The sequence below is a fragment of the Geotrypetes seraphini genome, chromosome 10 (genome assembly GCF_902459505.1).
Source record: "Geotrypetes seraphini chromosome 10, aGeoSer1.1, whole genome shotgun sequence".
NCBI lineage: Eukaryota > Metazoa > Chordata > Amphibia > Gymnophiona > Dermophiidae > Geotrypetes > Geotrypetes seraphini.
The window spans coordinates 131,921,127-131,940,957 of NC_047093.1; the positions used below are offsets into that span (position 1 = coordinate 131,921,127).

The window sequence follows — 19,831 nt, forward strand, 5'->3', positions numbered from 1 at the left end:
CGGGAGCGGAACTGTCTTTGCCAGGTTTCAATATCAACGTAATTAATGCCTCATTCGCTTCTATAGGAAAATGTTCATCCTGAATTACCTGGGAATAGTAGTCCCTTAAAAAGGGTCCAAGCTGCCCTGATAATAGTTTATAAAATTCTGCCATGAAGCCATCCGGCCCTGGAGCCGAAAAATTTAGTTGATTGGGGATAGCTTTATGCATTTCTTTAGGGGTAATGGGTGCATTAAGAAACCTAACATCCGAGTCAGAGAGCGACTGTAATCCGGAATCCGTTAAGTAGTCCCTAATAAGGGGTTCAGCTCCCGAGTCCTGGCGACCATATATCTTCTGAAAGTGGGACTGAAAAATTTGTGCAATGTGGTCAGTAATAATAATAATAACTTTATTCTTCTATACCGCCACAATCTTGCGACTTCTAGGCGGTTTACAATCAAGAGTGCTGGACATTCAGCGAAATACAATAAGTAGATATTCAGAGGAAATACAGAGATCAGAGACCTCAGGAGGCAATAGTATAGAAATACAATTTGTTGAGTGAAAATGTAATATGTACATTTTAGTAGGTAATGTCCTTTTCTTTTTCTTCTTTTGGCACACCAAAGGGGGGAGGGTGTTGGGAACAATCTTACATAATATGTTACAATATGTTCTATAATATGTGTATATTCTGATTGAAAATATAGATGAAGGTTGGGAGGTAGGGGGGGTTAAATGTATCATTAGATTTTTATGTAGTAGATATCAAAGTGCTATTGTGTAATAACTTGTTGAATTATATTATTTTGTGCACTTGTTGTCAAATTGGAAAATGAATAAAGAATTATTAAAAAAAATAAAAAAACAAATAAATCATCTTAAACAGACTGTGTCATTCCTGGCTTTGCTTAAGCACAGACCTGGGGTTCTCTAATTTTTAAAGAAAAGGAAGATTCCAACTCTATGCATGCAGTGGAGTAAAACCAAAATATCGTGGCTCATGGTACAGAACATGATGTAAATGTCTTATGACACTGTATAAATCACAGTTGCTTGCAGTGGTAAATATGTGGCATCGCATAGTCCTGAATTTTTATATACAAATGTCTTCTCTTATATTTGCAAGGCTTCCTTCCTGTCTTCCCCTAAATTCTCCAGATTCTTCAAAACAGAAGAAGTTATATTCATATGCATACTATATTTATGATATCTATGAGTTCTTTAATTATGTAGTATGTTGAAGACGGCCTAAATTGTCCTTCAGCCCCAAGACATAACGGTGACCCCGCGCCTGGGAAGTCAAGCGAGCTAATAACTTCCCTGCCCGATTTCCATAGCGATGGTAGCGAAATTTTTGATATAAGAGCATTTTCACCGTGCGCTCGTTTATGTAGGAATTCAGGGTCGTTTCCACTGAAGTTAAGTGTTCCCGAGATGTTCGGGTCGGGCATAGGGTATAATGACGTTTATACCCTATGCCCGACCCGAGTTCAAATAAGCATGGGATGAACACAAAAGATCTAGAATCCAAAATAATAGTAAATATTGAACTAAGGCCAGTACTGGGCAAACTTGCACGGTCTGTGTCTGTATATGGCCATTTGGTGGAGGATAGGCAGGGGAGGGCTTCAATGGCTAGGAGGGTATAGATGGGCTGGAGTGATTTATGAAGGAGATTTTGGCAGTTGGAACCCAAACACAGTACTGGGTAGAGTTTTGTATTCTTGTCCAGAAATAGCTAAGAAGAAAAAAATTTAAATTGAATCAGTTTGGGCAGACTGGATGGACCATTTGGGTCTTTATCTGCCGTCATCTACTATGTTACTATGTTATGAGCTGCATCCGTTGGATGAAGAGTTTACTCATTGTGATATTCAGCCTATGCCTGCTAGGTCTGTCCCCAGAGCAGTGCAGAAACCTAGAGCCAAAGGCACTAGAAACAGCTCGTTTTAAACTCCAAAAAACTAACCATTTTGGGGAATTTGCTTCTTTGGCCTCTAGAGGGAGCAAGAGAACATATTTGCCTGCTCAGCTCTAGTTTAGTTCCCAGCAGTAACCTACAGGCTGGAAGCAAAACCAGTTGGAAAGCCTTTTCACCTGAGTTTGGAGTGTGGCTGCAGGCTATTACATCTGAGAGCAGAACAGCTAGAGAGGGAGAAGTAAAAGGAGGAGCAACAGAGAAGGCAGAGAGGCTCAGGGTTGAGAGCTCTGGATGGCAGTGAACAGCCTGAATGTATGGAGCTGACAGAGGCTGGTCCGGAGCCACCAAACTTAATGCCTCAGGATTTTCAGACCATGGAGCTGGAGCCATATGCTGAACCACTGAATGGAGCCCTGCCAATGGAAGTTTGCTGGACTGAAGGCAAGTAAATTAAACTGCCTAAATGTTTAATCTGGACACTGTTTGGCTAAGCTTACTAAATGCCTTTTGTGGTGTAACCCTGAAGAAGGCGTGGTGCTTGGGGGCACCTATAAGAACTTTAAAGAACTGTTTTGGATTTTGTGTTTTTTTTCCTTCCCTCTGGGTGGGGGAAGGGCAGTTACCAGTCCCAGGAAGTGGGGACTGCTCTGCATCTTCTGTGGTGGGTTTGAGGGCATATTATTTGCAAATTGTGACCACCCAGAGCACACTCCCTGGCCAGCAAGTCAGGCTGAGGTAGTGATATCAGCCCCAAAAGACTTTTTGAAATATTTGAAAGTTTTTAATCATTAATCTGCTGGAGAACCAGTGGCAGCTTTGAAAAGCCTGAATTATAAGTTTTTGAACTTGATTATCTTCCCAATACTGAGGGACCCAAGGAAAAGGGTTTCCAAGAACTTTATTGGCTGGCACTAATCCAGAGACTGTTCAGAATTACAGTTTGTTTGCTTTGGACTATACTTTATATTTTTGAACATCCTGACAAGATTAATTTTCTTTCCTCCAATGTGGAACTGTTGAACTTTAGGCAAGCAGGCTGGTTTGAATGTTTTTCTTTTGTTTGGTGAATAAACCTAGACCTTGCTTGATGCAATATACTTACCTTGTGTTGTGGTGTTCTCTTTTGGGGGCCTTTTTTCTTTCCTTGTGCAGCCTGTAGCGGCTCACAAGAGTTTTCCTTTTGTTACTGGTGCCCTAGGACCCATTGCCCTGAGGCTGCCGGTGACATCGTGTAGCATGGGCCAACTTGACTATGTTGTGTATTGATTATATTCTTGTGGTATCCTCATTTTCTAATAGGCTATCCTAGGCTGGAATTGGTCTACCACCATATCAGATAAGAACATAAGCAGTGCCTCCGCTGGGTCAGACCACAGGTCCATCTTGCCCAGCAGTCCGCTCCCGCGGCGGCCCGAACAGGTCACGGCCTGTCTGAGACACCAGAAGGGGCCCCCTTGCCACCTTGGTTTCCCATTGAGTTTTATCTTCCCATCGAAGTCCTAACCCTCCGGTCTTGCACATGCACGACCTGGTTGGATTTCTATACTTATTACTTGGTTTGCTTTCTATACCTGTGTTACATCCCAGCACCTCTCTCAGTATCCCACGATCCCCCTATCCCTCAGGAATCCGTCCAATCCCTGTTTGAAACCCTGTACCGTACTCTGCCTGATCACTTCCTCCGGTAGCGCATTCCAAGTGTCCACGACCCTTTGGGTGAAGAAAAACTTCCTTGCATTTGTTCTGAACCTATCTCCCTTCAGTTTCTCCGAATGCCCCCTCGTGCCTGTTGACCCCTTCAGCCTGAAGAATCTGTCCCTATCCACCCTCTCTATGCCCCTCATGATCTTGAAGGTCTCTATCATATCTCCCCTGAGCCTCCTTTTTTCCAGAGAGAAGAGCCCCAGCCTATCCAACCTCTCGGCATATGGGCAGTGTTCCAGCCCTCTTACCAGTTTCGTTGCTCTCCTTTGGACTCTCTCAAGCACTGCCATGTCCTTCTTGAGGTACGGCGACCAATATTGAACGCAGTATTCCAGATGTGGACGCACCATAGCTCTATACAATGGCATGATGACTTCCCGCGTCCTGGTTGTTATGCCCCTCTTTATGATGCCCAGCATTCTGTTGGCTTTTTTCGAGGCTGCTGCGCACTGTGCAGATGGCTTCAGTGATGCATCTACCAGCACACCCAAGTTCTCTGAAGACTGCTGTCTCCCAATAATGCCCCCCCCAATTTGTATTTGAACAACGGGTTCTTTTTACCTATATGCATGACCTTGCATTTTTCCACGTTAAAGCGCATTTGCCATTTGTTTGCCCAGTCTTCCAGCTTGTCCAGGTCCCTTTGCAGGTCCTCACACTCCTCCCTAGACCTAACTCTGCCGCACAGTTTGGTATCGTCTGCAAATTTTATAACCTCGCACTTTGCCTCTTTTTCCAGGTCATTGATAAATATGTTGAAGAGTAACGGCCCCAGCACCGATCCCTGTGGCACACCGCTTGTGACTCCCCGCCAGTCAGAGTATTGTCCCTTTACTCCGACCCTCTGCAGTCTACCCGACAACCAGTGCTCGATCCATCTGTGCACATCCCCTCCCACCCCATGGTTCCACAGTTTCCTAAGCAGCCTTTCATGTGGCACCTTGTCGAAAGCCTTTTGAAAATCAAGGTAAATGATGTCTATAGGTTCCCCATTGTCCACCCGACTGCTTATTCCCTCAAAGAAGTGCAGAAGGTTCGTTAAGCATGACCTTCCCTTACAGAATCCATGCTGGCTTGTTCTCAGTAGGCCATATCTCTCGATATGCTCACAAATACCATCCTTGATCACCATCTTCCCTATAATTGAAGTCAGGCTCACCGGCCTGTAGTTTCCGGGGTCACCCCTCGATCCCTTCTTGAAGATAGGTGTGACATTCGCCAATTTCCAGTCCTCTGGTACCTCTCCAGTTTTCAAGGATAGGTTGCAAACATGCTGGATTGTGCCCGCTATTTCTTGTCTTAGTTCTTTCAGAACCCTTGGGTGGATCCCGTCCGGGCCCGGCGATTTGCCGCATTTTAACCTGTCTATCTGCTTGAGGACATCCTCCTTACTTACCTCTATGTGTTCTAATTTTTCAGCCTGTTCCCCACTCATGAGCTCCTCTGAGTCCGGTATATTAGATGTGTCTTCACTCGTGAAAACCGACGAGAAGAACGTGTTCAACCTCTCAGCTACCTCTTTATCCTCCTTGATCACTCCCTTCCTATCCCCATCGTCCAACGGCCCCACCTCCTCTCTCGCTGGTCGCTTCCCCTTTACGTAACTGAAGAATGCCTTGAAATTTTTCACCTCCCTGGCCAGCCCCTCTTCATATTTCCCTTTTGCTTTTCTAACCTCTCGGTGGCATTCCTTTTGGCATTTCCTGTGCGCCTGGTGATTTTCCTCCGTTGGGTCCTTTTTCCATCTCCGGAAGGACACTTTCTTGTCGTTTATTGCCCTCTTTACTTCTGTTGAGATCCAAACCAGGTCCTTTGACTGCTTGTTCTTTCCGCCTTTCCTGAAACTTGGGATGTACATTCTTTGTGCTTCCTGCAGGGTGTCCCTGAATAGGGTCCAGGCGCTTCCTACAGTCTCCATCTTAAGGACGTTTTTGAGCTTCCTCCCCACCATTTCCCTCATAGCAACATAGTTCCCTTTCCTGAAGTTGAGCGCAGTTGTTGCGGTCCTCTTTACTGTGGGTGTCCCCCTTTCTAATGTGAATCGGATCGCGTTGTGGTCACTGTTGCCTAGTGGTCCTCCCACTTCTACCCCTCTTGCAGGCCCCCCTAATCCGTTTAAGATGAGGTCAAGAGTAGCACTCCCTCGCGTTGGTTCCTTGACTAGTTGCTCCATGAAGCAGTCCCTCACAGCTTCTACAAATCCTGTTTCCTTAGTGCAGTTGGAGTGACCCGTACTCCAGTCAATCCCCGGGTAGTTGAAGTCCCCCATCACTGTTACACTTCCAGTCCTGCATTCTTGTCTCAGTTCAGCTTCCAAGTCGTGTCCGATTTCCTCCGGCGTACCAGGTGGGCGATAGTACAGCCCCAGTTTTATGCCTGTACCCTTGTTTCCCGGCAATTTGACCCATAGCGATTCCAGCCCCTCTGCCTTCTTTGCCATATCCATCCCGACCGAGTAGATAGAGTCCTTTATATATAGTGCTATGCCTCCCCCCTTCTTGTGGGTCCTGTCCCTCCTGTAGAGCTTGTACCCTGGCAGCGCCACATCCCATTGAGTCTCCTCTGTCCACCATGTTTCTGTAATTCCAATTATATCCAGGTCCTCCCCCTTGGCTACGACCTCTAGTTCACCCATCTTGGCCATGAGGCTTCTTGCATTGGCCTATAAGCACCGCAGATCCTGTCGTTTTTCCTCCACCTCCGTATTTACCTGGGCCGCCTCCCCTTGAATTTCGGGCAGTTCTCCTGTTCCCTGTGCTTCTGCTTTGCCCTTAGCCTTTACTCTCGCAGCTTTCGGTTTCCCCACATTTCCGCCACCCCTCTCCCCAGCTTCTCCTCTGGGTTTTCTAGCCCTACCGGTCTCCTCCTGGGCTATCATCCCTTGAGGCTCTGTTTGATCCCCCTCGCCTTGTGGCACCCCTATATTGCCCTCAGTTTTCGCCCTCGTGCCACCCAGTCCCCCTGTGTCTCTATGCCCCTTAGTCTCTTCCCAGCAAGCTCCCTTTACCTGGTGTTTCCCTCGCTGTCTGATCATAAGATTCACCGGTCTCTCTACTTCCTCCTTGCAGTCAGCCCGTTCAGCATCTGTTCTGGATACTGTTGTCCGAAGCGTCAACATCAGATCAGCTGTCGGCTTTCCCCCTCTCCTCAGTTTAAAGCCCTCTCGATCTCCTTCCTCACATTTGCTGCCAGTAGTCTAGTTCCCGCTGTGCTCAGGTGCAGGCCGTCTCGCCGGTAGAGCTTGCTCTTTCCCCAGAAGGACGTCCAGTTCCTCACAAAGTGGAAGCCCTCCTCCTGGCACCATCTCCTCAACCATGCATTCACAGCCTGGAGGTCTGCCTGCCTCTTTGCATCTGCTCTCGGTACAGGCAGGATCTCTGAGAATGCTATCCTCCGGGTACTCCAGCTTTCGTCCCAGGGCCCTGAACTGGTCAGTCAGTGTGGCCATGCTGAAGTTCCTCCGGCTCACATCATTCGTTCCGATGTGGATTATCACCGCAGTCTCCTCTGTCTCTGCTCCATCCAGGATCCTCTCGATCCTATCAGTGACATCTCGTGTCTTGGCCCCTGGGAGACAAGTCACTAGCCGGTCCTCCCTTCCTCCAGCTACGTGACTATCTACCTCTCTCAAGATCGAGTCTCCCACCACAATAGCAGACTTCCCTTTCCTCAGCAACCTCCTCTGTCTCAGGTCTGTGTCCTCAGTGTAATGTGGTGTCTCTCCCTCGGGGTCCCGGTGGGTCACGGTCTCCTCCTCTTGCGTGATTCCTCCGCTAGGTCCTTCCCCGGTGTCGCCTTGTGGATCCTGGGTCTCGTCTGCCAACATATGTCTGTGCAGCTGATGGTCCTGTTCCTCCACCTTCCTCCTATAGGCCTCCTCGATGAATCTCTCGAGGTCCCTCACCTGGTCCACCATGGGGTCTGCTCCGTCTGTGTCCTTGGTTGACCAGTTCGTCTCCTCTGTGTTGCTCAGTCCCTCCAGTTCCTGGACCTTGACCCTCAATCTGCCGACCTCCATCCTCAGGCTTTCCAGTTCCTGACACCGACTGCATATGTACTCCCGCCTTCCCAAGGGGAGGTAGTCGTACATATTACACTCTGTGCAGTATACTGGAAAGTACCTCTGGGTTCCTGGGTCCTCCATTGCTCTCGTGAAGTGCTGGTGTGCTCCTGCTGTGGGTAAGAGAGAGAAAATAGAAAAGGAGAAACGAGAAAAGAGAAAAGAGAAATCATGCATGATTTGGACTGAAGTGAATAATGTTCAAGTCGGCAGAGATAGGGGGTCTCTGGAGGCTTCCTGGTTATTTATATTGGGATCCTAACTACAAAGAATATATTATTTTAAAAAATGGAGGCTAATGTTGCTTCTGTTACTGACCCCCTTTCGCTTTGGGAAACTGCAAAGGCTGTTCTTCATGGTGATATTATCGCTTATGTGGTTAGACAATGGAAAGAACATGCTAAGGAAGTGTTGTATTTAAATGCCCAAATTGATAGATGTAAACAGGCCTGGATCAAATCCAAACTATTGAGTGATAGAGACTCATTGCTAGTTGCCAGAGTGGCATTGAATGTAAAATTGCATGAGAAAATGAGATCTCATCAACAGAACTATAAATATAAATTTTATAAATACTGTAATTGCCCAGGTAAACTGCTAGCTCGTTTTGTACATCCCTGGCAGGGTCCGCAATTTTGTAATGATATATTGCACTAAAATGAGATGATAACCGATAGAGACCATCTGACTTTCTTGTTTGATCATGATTTTCAATAGTTTTATCAGGGGCAAACTACTTCTTTGCAGGAGACAGAATCTTATTTAGCAGGTCTTACTTTGCCCCAAATTCTATCAGATATTCGGCAGACTCTTCATGCTAATCTAATCTAATCTAATCCTTAGGTTTGTATACCGCATCATCTCCACGTTCGTAGAGCTCGACGCGGTTTACAGTAGGAGAAATAGGAAGGAACTACAACAGAGGGTTAGAGGTAGAAGTGTGAAGAAAATTTAGAGGACTTGGGATGCCAAGATATAAGAGTTTCCTTGATTCCTAAGTTGGAGGGAGACTTACAGCCTTAGAAATTAGAGATATTATAAAAAGGTCTCCGCTTGCAAAAGCTCCAGGTCCTGATGGGGTTACTGTGGAATTTTACAGGGTGTTACAAGTTCATATTTCTTTACCTTTTAGAGGCTTATTTTACCCAAGTGATTTTGAGAGGGGAGTTTCTGCTTCATGCCAATCATTCTTTGGTACCTAAACCTGGTAAGAACTCTAAATCTTTGGAATCGTATTATCAAATGAAAGAGACTCGACTCATGCGCATTTACATTATGTAAGTATTTAAATGTCTTTATCATATCTCCCCTCTCCCACCTTCCCTCCAAAGTATAAAGATTGAGATCTTTAAGTCTGTCCCCATACGCCTTATGATGAAGACCACATACCATTTTAGTAGCCTTCCTCTGGACTGATTCTAGCCTTTTTAGCTTTTTGAAGGTGCAGCCTCCAGAATTGTACACAATATTCTAAATGAGATCTCACCAAAGTCTTATACAGGGGCATCAATACCTCCTTTTTCCTACTAGCCTTACCTCTCCCTATGCAACCTAGCATCCTTCTAGCTTTCACCATCACCTTTTCAACCAGTTTGGCCACCTTAAGATCTTCACATATAATCACACCCAAATCCCACTCTTCTGTCATGCACATAAGTTCTTCACCCCCTAAACTGTACCGTTCCCTTGGGTTTTTACAGCCCAAATGCATGATCTTCCATTTCGTAGCATTAAATTCAGACCATGGATGGGAGAACATCGCAGGGGAGGAGACATAGGCATCCTGGGACTGTCTGCCAAGTCTCTTCCCTGAAGAAGCCCTTTCTGGAAAAGTCAATCGCTCCTCCTAAACTTACTTGCTCCACTTCATCACTGACGCTGAAACCGTGGATTGAAGACAAAGTTTTATTTTATTTTTCTTTCCAGCTTATGATTTATCTTTAATCTTATCTATTGTTTTGCCTTTTGTATTTGTTTTGTTCTATTTCTATCATTTAAATTTCTCCAGAATTCTACTGTTCAACGGCTCCCCCTTCTGCTTCTATTCCTTTCTCTCCTCTCTTCTACCTTCCAAAGTATTTAGATCAATGCTGTCTTGTTAAAATGTTTATTTTATTTTTATTTTTCCTCTAACTCTACTTTTCACTTCTCTATTACCCTCCAGGTACTTTAGTTAGATTGTGAGCTTTCGGGACAGTAAGGGAATTTTTCAAGTACCTTTCTTATTTCTAATCTTAATGTATATTTTCTGTAAACCGCTTAGAACCTAACGGATGTAGCGGTATATAAGAAATAAATTACATTACATTACATTACCATTCTTCATGCTTTGCCAGGTCTTTCTTCATGTTATTCACACTTTTTTATTTTATTAGGATTTTATATACCACCTATCAAGGTTATCTAAGTGGTTTACAATCAGGTACTCAAGCATTTTCCCTATCTGTCCCGGTGGGCTCACAATCTATCTAACGTACCTGGGGCTATGGAGGATTAAGTGACTTTCCCAGGGTCACAAGGAGCAGTGCGGGGTTTGAACCCGCAACCCCAGGGTGCTGAGGCTGTAGCTCCAACCACTGCGCCACAACCCTTCAGCAATATCGTTTATAAAAATGTTAAAAAGAACAGGTCCATGAACAGAACCTTGAGGCACACCACTGGTAATATCCCTTTCCTCAGAGTGATTTCCATTGATCAAAACTCTGTCACCTTCCACTTAAAAAGTTCCTGATCCAGCCCGTCACTCCCATCCCGAGGGCACTCAGTTTATTAGACGTCTGTGTGGAACACTGTCAAAGGCTATGCTAAAATCTAAATAGCGCACATCATCTATCCAATTATCTGGTCACCCAGTCAAAGAAATTGATCAGATTTGAGAATCCATGTTGCTTCCTGTCCAGTAATCCACAAGATTCCACAAAGTTGACCATTCTCTGTTTTAAAAGCATTTCAATTAATTTGCTTACCACAGAAGTCAGACTTACCGGCATGTAATTCCCTACTTCTTCCTTACTTCCACTTTTGTGGAGAGGGACCACATCCGCCCTTCTCCAGGACCACTCCTGACTCTAGAGACTCGTTGAAAAGGTTAGTCAGTGGAGCTACCAGAACTTTCCTAAGTTTCTTCAGCACCCTAGGATGTACACATTCCAGCCCCATCGCTTTGTCTACCTTTATTTTAGCTAGCTCCTCATGAACACAACCCTCTGAAAATTGATCAGGATCTATTACTCCTCCATCCCTATTCACGTTTGTCTTCTGCGGTCCCGCTCCTGGCACTTCAGGAAGGGAGGGCAGGAAGGAAGGGAGAGAGAGGTGTTGGACATGGGGATAGATGAGAAGGAAAGAGAGACACATACACAGGAGGTAGGAGGGGAGAAAGAGGGAGATGTTGGATCCAGGAGCAGAATGAAGTGATGGAGAGATGCTTGGAAATGGGAGTGCAGCAGGAAAGAGATAGGGAGATGTCAGGCTATGAGGGTAGGGAGGAGATGCAGGGCTATAAGTGTGCAGGAAGGAAGATGCTGAGAATGGTAGAACCCTGAGAGAGAGGAGAGGGTGGCAAGGAAAGGATAAGAGGATAGATATGACAGAGAATAGAAATATGGTAATGGAGGTACATTGAAGATAAAAGGGAATGGAGGGCTGAGGAAGGAATGAGATGGAGAATGGGAGAGAAGATGGAAATTTGATAGCTAAAAACTGAAAATAGGAGAAGGGTAAGAAAGAGGCTAAAAAGGAATGCGGCAAGTGTAGTGAGGGAATAAGCAGGAAAGTGTAGAAACATAGAGTATGACAGCAGAAGAGGGCCGGCGGCCCAACAAGTCTGCCCACTCAAGAACCCTCCCTCCCTGGTGTACTCCTCTGTCATGCCTAACCTTGCAGCGCTCCCACCTTTATGTCCCATCGACTTTTGAAGTCAGCTAAAGGCCGCCACGGGAGCAGATTGCTGGGCACGACAGCTCACTGGTCTGACCCAGCAGCGGCAATTCTAATGTTCTTATGTAATCCATTAATATTAAAATGCATTAATGTAAACTGCATTATGTACTGTGATATATACAGTATACTAATCCATCATCAATACAAAAAATCCATTCAAACTGTATGCTGTTCATCGGTCATGTTCCCTCCATAACAGAGAAGCCGCCTCATCACCATTTGTTTTAAGATTTCTTAGCCCTATAATATTAGGATGAAGGGTTTTGCAAGTCCTACCCATCTCTGTCAGCTGCCTCCTCCATCTCCAGAACAGCTTACTCTATGCAAAGCAGGGGGGGGGGGAACCCCCAAATGGGAAGAAGTGAGGATGATTACTTTTTATGCATCTAGCATTAAATGACTGAACGGTCCAGGCTGACCTTAGTAAAAATGTGCAGGATCTTCCTCTTGCTTAACTGTCAGTGATGAAACTCAGACGTTAAAATAGGAATTCTGCAGCTACAGAGATGGATTCTGACTGGAGCTTTCCTGGAAAGATGAGCAAGAGAGGAACAGACTTGGCAGATATAATCCTTCCTCTCCCCCTCTGCAGGAAGGGACCTGGGTCTCCCAGGGATTTCCAGTTGCAGGACCCAGAACGCTTCTGATTCTCTTCTGAATCTTGAGACAGCAGAGTAGATTCCACCCAAGAACGATCTGTAGCTGCTATTTCTACAGCTCCACCTTAAGGAGGCGGGATATTCCAGGATGACCTCACTGGAGGGGTGGGGTGAAGAGCTCTGCACAGACTCAGTTGCTTTCTCTACTTCCGCAGAGCTGCAAAGAACAGACAAGATTCAGAAGAGAAGCAGAAACTTTCTGTGTCCTGCAACTGGAAATCCCTGGGAGACCCAGTTCCCTTCCTGCAGAGGGGGAATACTCAGGGATCAGCCCAATCTGCTCATCTTTCCAGGAAGAGGGAAATCTCCAGCCTGAATCCATCCCAACAGCTGCAGAATTCAGAGGGAAACAGGAGGGAAATGTCTGCCCTGGGTTGTGATCAGGTAATTCAAAGAAAGTATTTAGTGTAATAAAAAGGTGTTGTCTTATTTTCTTTGCTTTGATTTCTATGTCTATTGCCTTGTATCAAGTAAGAAATTCTTCTCTCTACTCTTGTAAAAGGAAAACCTTTCCCTGTGCATCTCTTCCAGCCTTCCCTTCTCTTTTCTTGTTCATCTGTTTTGGAGGGAAGACTAACCTGTTGGAGGTAGATTGCAGTAGTTTATGAGACAGGAAGAGGGAAGGAGAGCTGCATGGTTCCTTTAATAGATGGTAGGCTCAGGACTGGGGTCCACTAGAGTGCATTTATAAGCTGAGGATGTGGGATTTCCCTGCTGCATTACTGCTTGTAAAGATCTACCATATATGCCATAGATCTACCATTTATGGAGGTAAATTCATACCCCAAGGGATGTGAGATTGGGAACATGAATCTCCACAACCTAGGCAAAGAATATTAGCCGTTTCTATTTATGTGTTAAAGGTGGTTAGAACAATGTGAACTGGATAACAACAGTTATGGACTGGAGTTCCTGCCTGTTAGTACAGGTCGATGAAACCTGACATGCACTGTTACTGAACAGCTTGCAAAAAGGCAACTTCTAAAGACTTCAGGCAAGGCTTGGAACTCTCTGAATGGTGGATTCACATCAATATATGATCTGATCTAATCTTCCATTTGTGTGTCGCTCATACCTATTCAGGCTCAAGGCGATTACAGAGAGGATTAACTGGGCAGGGGAGAAACTTAGAGGGGGGGGCTTGTTTTGAGGGGAAGGAAAAAAAGGGAGCGGGAAAGGCTCAGTTGGCAGGTTGGAGTTATCTGATGTGTCAGAATAAGATGAGGTTAAGTTCATTTTAAAGAGGGACGTGTTGGTTTCAGCAGTTGGATAAGAAGGTTTTCAGCTTCTTCCGGAATGACATGTGATTAGTGTCTTTTCTGATCATTTCTGGTATGTCGTTCCAAGCTTTTATGCCCATGAAGGTAAACATGGAGCGGAACATGTGCCAATAGTGAAGATTTTTTGTAGAAGGCAGACTTAGTTGCAGTCTGTCTATGATTCTAGAAGTAGACCAGACTATACCGAATAGTTGGGTAAGGGGGTTGGCTGAATTTCCGTGGATTATGTGATGTAAGATGCAGGATATTTTGAAGATCCACGATGAGATGGGTAGCCAGTGCTGTTGTTTGAAGAAGTCTGAGATCATATTTCTTTAGGCTGAAGATTAGTCTAACCGCTATGTTCTGTATGAGCTGAAGTTTGTGAATTAGAGTAGTATTAATTCCCATGTAGGCCGAGTTGCAGTAGTCCAGCTGAGGTAGTATCGTCAACTGGACGATCTGCGCAAAATGATGTTGATGAAAGTATAGCTTAACGAGTTTTAGTTGGCGCATGGAGAAGATAGTCTTTTTCCTATGGGATTCCATTGTGAGTGTGTCATCCAGGATGCAGTCAAGCACTTTAGAGGATTTCTCCATTGCAAGGGTGGTACCGGATTGAAGATTAATGCTCGTCTGAGTGTTTTGCTGAGCTACGTGGAAGCAGATGGCTTTGGTTTTGGTGGCATTTAATTTAAGTTTGCCTAGGTGTGAATTCTTGCTATGTTGTTTGAGATTTTCTCTTCAGCATTAGGTTGTTTGTTATGGATATGAGAAGAAGAATGTCGTCTGCATAGGATAGTAAGGTTTCGTCTTCTAGCTTAATGTTTCCAAGTGAGCTCATGAATTAGTTAAACAGGATGGGGGATAGTGGGGAGCCTTGTGGGACTCCACAGAATGCATTCCAGGGGTTGGAGAACTCCCCTCCCTTTTTGTTTCCCCCCCAATAAAATCTTTATTGGAACAAGCAGTACAGCCAAAAATATCTCTCTATTTTGTGGAAAGTCTGAGAACCAGTTCATCACTGCCCCTGTTATTCCGATTTCAGATAATTTGGATAGGGGCAGATGGTGGTCCACCGAGTCAAAGGCAGCAGAGATATCAAACTGGAGTAGTATTGCTTGATTGCTTAGAAATTGTTTGATTTTGGCGATTAGGGTGATTATAAGAAGTTCAGTGCTATGGTGTTTTCTGAATCTGTACTGGGATGGGTGAAGGCATGAGTGTAATCTTATGTGAGGCTAGTTGTTTGCTTACGTGGGCTTCAAGAATTTTTGTTAGGATAGGGATGCCAGCAATGGGCGTGTAGTTGATGAATGACATCATCATCAATTTCTTAAGCTCCTGCCTTGAGCGAGAGAATGTCTTTTGGGCTATCTTCACCAGTAGATCAGATTCCTATCAGCACAGGGGATCTCACAATCAGGAGATATTAAAACAACATGCCATCTTTAATATACTTGAATATGTAAATAGTTTGTTGTTTTGTTCTGTAACCTGCTGTTCAAGAAGAGCCTCTCTCTGGTAATAGAGAGATGGAATAAAGTTGAAGATTTATTTACTAAAACCATCTGTATGGTCTGGCATTATTGAGAAGAATACAGCAAATGTCTGGTCCTGGCTCACGGCCCACCTAAAGGAGTAAATTGTGAGGATCCCTACCTACAGCTGGGTACAACAAGGGGACCATCCTTAACACTAAAATATAAACCCACCCAAATATAAACTGAGATAAACTTTTGTTTTGTCATTTCCATTATTTCTCAAGCATTACATCTTGCACAAAAAGAAAAAGTCACACTACTTTTAAAGAAATATAAACCAACGTAATCTTTTAACCCAAAAAGGGGGAAAAAGTGTTGAATTGAATATAAACCCAACTCATGCCAGTCTTGCAAGGTTACTGTGGGAGTGAGTGACCTGGTGGTTAGAGCTGCTGCCTCGGCACCCTGAGGTTGTGAGTTCAATCCTAGCCTGCTCTTTGTGACTCTGGGCAAGTCACTTAATCCCTACATTGCCCCAGGTACCACAGTTAAGATTGTGAGCCTGCAGGGACAGATAGAGAAAATGCCTATGACTTCCTCATTACTATTCAATGTATTGTGAACTACTTTGGGTGAATCTCTTCATGAAAAGGCAGTAAATAAACATAGTATCCACTGTGGGAACTCGCGTCAGCCATTTTGAATAGTGGGACTGCATGGGGCAGGAGCATAGGTGGATCGCTCTTGCTCTGGACTTACCACTGGTCCAGCAGTGGTAAGGTGGGCTCGGGGAGAGGCTTGCAATGGGTCTGAGAGAGAGAACACTTAAATATAAACTGAGACCCTAATTTTTGGGTCATTTCTTTGGCCCAAAAATCTAAGTTTATGTTTAAGTATATGCAGTATTCATCCTTCCTTTCTCTGCCATCTCTATCCTTTCTAAACAGATTACTGACTGTTAGTAGCAACAACACAGACAGACAGAATGACCCCAGGACTCTTCTCCACTTTCCTACCTTCAGATATCAACCTACTTGCTTCTCTCTTTTCCAACTCTTCAGCTTTTGCTGAAGTTCCTTTGGCCGAAACTAACTACCTTCTTCCATCTACTAAATCAGCCAACATGAGAGATTTCCAGACTTTGACTAAGGAACAGGAAATCTGCACCAGAGATCTGATCTTACTGACAGAAGTCATATAACAAAGTCTACTGCAGAAACATGATAAGGAAACTGGCTGACTGTGTCTGTGTCTTGCTTTCCAGACATCCGTCACATTCAAGGATGTTGCTGCTTATTTCTTGGAAATGGAGTGGGACATTCTGGGAGAATGGCAGAAAGAGTTGTACAAGAAGGTCATCAAGGAGATTCAAGACATCCTCATCTCACGAGGTAAATACACCTTCTCTATCTTCTATCATAGGTACGTTATGGAACAGGTGCTGTTAATTTCTGAACCCTGGAGAAATCTCAGGTATTGGGTACCATCATCATCTGAAATTTAGAACCTGGCTTCTGATGCCATCCCATATCCAATAGGAGCCAATGTAAGAAGCCTCTAGTTTAAGGTCTTTCACTTTCAGGTGGAGTCTGTCTTCCTTTTCTATACTACAAAAATTTGGTACAGAAGTCCAGGGGGGAAGGATTTACTTGTCAGATTTCTTGCTTAGAACTGCAACATCAGTGCAAGGCCATGACATGTCAGCTGCAGACAAGTCACCTGTACTGTGCAAAGTGTAACCCCCGTCAGATGATAGTGACTGCAGTGTCTCTACCTAGGAGGGCCATGAAGAAAAATATCTGTACTAGCAAATGCCTAAGATTTTTTTCTTAATCAACTGGCAGTCTGTAACTGTCTTTTTTCTCTAAGCTTTAAGCTATGTCAGGTACATACCCAAATCTCAATATATACACATACTAGAAGCTAAATTAATTTTGGTCAGTGCAAAATTGGCCTAAAATTCTTTTTCTTTTTGGTTTTGGTAGAAACTGACCGTGTGTTATTTGGTGGAAGCTAAAAATTTGTGCTTCATCCTGTTTGTCTCCCTTTCCTCTGAACACGAGTTGCCTTTCCTCCCTTCCCACTTGTAGGTGCCCCAATTGGGCCTATTTTACAATCCTGGCAGTTTATGGGGTGTAGTGAGGGCAAGAGCAATCCTCAGTTGCTCTTCCACCTGCTGGCTCTGCTCTCAAAATTGCCACAGAGACACATGGAAATAGATGGGATTCTACAAATATAATGTAAAAATCATTTTCCTATTTCTTATTAACAGGTTGTTTAATCGTTAATCCTGATGTTATATTCAGGATTAAAAAAGAAGATGAGAAATATTTTCCACAACACTGTGAATTGGAGGAAAAAGGAAACCCGAATGAGTCCACCAAGAGTAAGCAGCTACGTTGGATTTAAAGGGTTTTGCATTTTCAAAGCACGATTGACATTAAACATTTAGGGGCTCTTTACGTAAGCTTAGAAGGAGCTAATGGAAGTGGTGGATGCTAAATCCTTAGATGCTCATATTATACGTATGGGCTTCTTAGTATTTAGCATGCGCTAATACCACTAGCATGCACTAAGCTTTACTAAAAGCTTGGAGACTTATAATAATAAATTAGGAAATAGAGTTTCAGATTCTTGGTGAATCCGAGATGTGTTTTCTTTTAACAGTGTTTCCAATTGTAACATCTGTTTTCTCGCTGAGCGTTAAACAAGAGGAGGATCTCCCCTTCATAGATCCTCATGAATCAGAGGCATCTGAACAGACTCACCTTTCTGTATCGAGTAAGTATCAAATTCCTCCTGCACAGCTTTACTAAGGTCAGCTGAGACCATTGAGGTACTTGGTGGTACCATCATCCTCTATTCTCCTTCCATGGCATCTTATTTAAAACTTACTATACCACTGTCTGTTCCCCTATTTTGATGAAGTAAAGTTCCCACAAAGGCAGAAGAGGTGCCTGATGGAGGTGGTGTCCTGTGGGTGGGATCAGGTCTATAAGACCCTTAACCTAGAGTGTAAAGGGGTTGAGAAAGGGTTGATGGTGGAGGGGGAACCTTACTGATAAATGTGGTGCATTTTGACTTAGGCATGGAGAGTTTTATTGAAGGTGGATCAGTGCAAATCACAGTACACAATGCAGTTTACAATAATGCTTTAGATTATTTGATTTATTTGGATTTATTATCCACCTTTTTGAAGAGATTCATCCAAGGCTGTATACAGGAGGTACAGTTTAACATAACACAATTTGGTTAACAGCATAACAATAGTAAAATGACCGAATATAAGCACAAATACAATCAATGAGGTAAACTTGGAAACGGAGAATGAAACCTAGTAATAAGAGTAACATGAAATAGGATCTGAAATACACACATTTGACAATGATGTAGAACAATCACATAACAAATATATGATAAATGTCTGTACGAAACAAACTGTCCCATAAGAGACAGCAGGGAAGAACGTTCTAATTAATTGACTGATATGCAGGAACTTGTGTGCATTTTGGCCCTGATTTTATAAACTCCGCCTACTTTTAATTGATCTATAGTCTTAATCAGTGCTAATACTGGCACTCAACACCTCACAATCGACCTTAATTGGACTTAAAGCACGGTAAATTACCGTAACAGGTGTTATCTAGGGACAGCAGGCAGCTATTCTTAACATATGGGTGACGTCATCCGGCTGCGGAAAGCTTTGCAAGAACTTGAAGAACTTTAGAAAGTTCGCAACTGCTGCACCGCGCATGCACAAGACGCATGCCTTCCCACCCGACACAGGGCACGCGTCTCCTCAGTTCAGATAGCTAGCAGAAAAGCCAACCAGGGGAGGTGGGTGGGTTGTGAGAATATCTGCCTGCTGTCCCTGGATAACACCTGTTACGGTAAGTAACTGTGCTTTATCCCAGGACAAGCAGGCAGCCTATTCCCAACATATGGGTGACCTCCAAACTAACCAGAATGGGATGGTGGGAGTGTTGGCAATTCAGGAGAATACATTTTGTAACAATGCCTGGCCGAAATGGCCATCCCATCTGGAAAAAGTATCCAGACAATAATGAGAGGTGAAGGTATGAGCCGAGTGGCAGCTTTACAGATTTCCTCAATAGGATACAATCTAAGGAAAACAACAGATGCCGCCATGGCTCTGACTTTATGGGCTGTGACTCGACTCTGTAGATGCAGTCCAGCCTGAGCATAGCAGAAAGAGATGCAAGCAGCTAACCAGTTGGAGATGGTGCGCTTGGAAATCGGATGTCCCAACTTGTTTGGATCAAAGGAGACAAAAAGTTGAGGAGCAAATCTGTGTGGCTTAGTTCTTTGTAAGTAGAAATCCAAAGCACGCTTACAGTCCAGAGTATGAAGAGCTGTTTCTTCAGGATGAGAATGAGGCTTTGGAAAAAACACTGATAGTACAGTGGATTCTGAAACCACTTTAGGTAAGAATTTAGGATGAATAGGAGGACCAGCTTGTCATGATGGAATACTGCGAGCAGACATGAGAGCAATGTGAAAAATCACTTTCCAAGTGAGATATTTAAGATGAGCCAAAGCCATTGGTTCAAAAGGAGTCTTCATCAATTGAGCAAGAACAACATTGAGATCCCAAACCACTGGAGGAGGTTTGAGAGGTGGTTTGACATTGAAAAGACCTTTCATAAATCTGGAAACCACAGGATGAGCAGAAAAGGGTTTCTATTCAATAGGCTGATGAAAAGCAGCAATTGCACTGAGATGGACTGAGAGGCCAGATTGAGACAAATGCAAAGGTAATCCAAAATTGGAGACAAGGAGGTAGATTGAGGCTCCT

General features: G+C 44.2%; 1 protein-coding gene across 1 annotated transcript in view; it reads left to right on the forward strand.

The window, feature by feature from the left end:
- The first annotated feature begins 12,437 nt into the window (after positions 1-12,437).
- The window catches only part of LOC117367666 (zinc finger protein 721-like), a 44,338-nt gene continuing 36,944 nt past the window's right edge, over positions 12,438-19,831 (forward strand). Inside the window, 4 exon segments of the mRNA XM_033960449.1 lie at positions 12,438-12,656; positions 16,280-16,406; positions 17,288-17,401; positions 17,683-17,796. Of these exon segments, the coding sequence (XP_033816340.1) occupies positions 12,633-12,656; positions 16,280-16,406; positions 17,288-17,401; positions 17,683-17,796 (379 nt within the window). The 5' untranslated portion in view covers positions 12,438-12,632.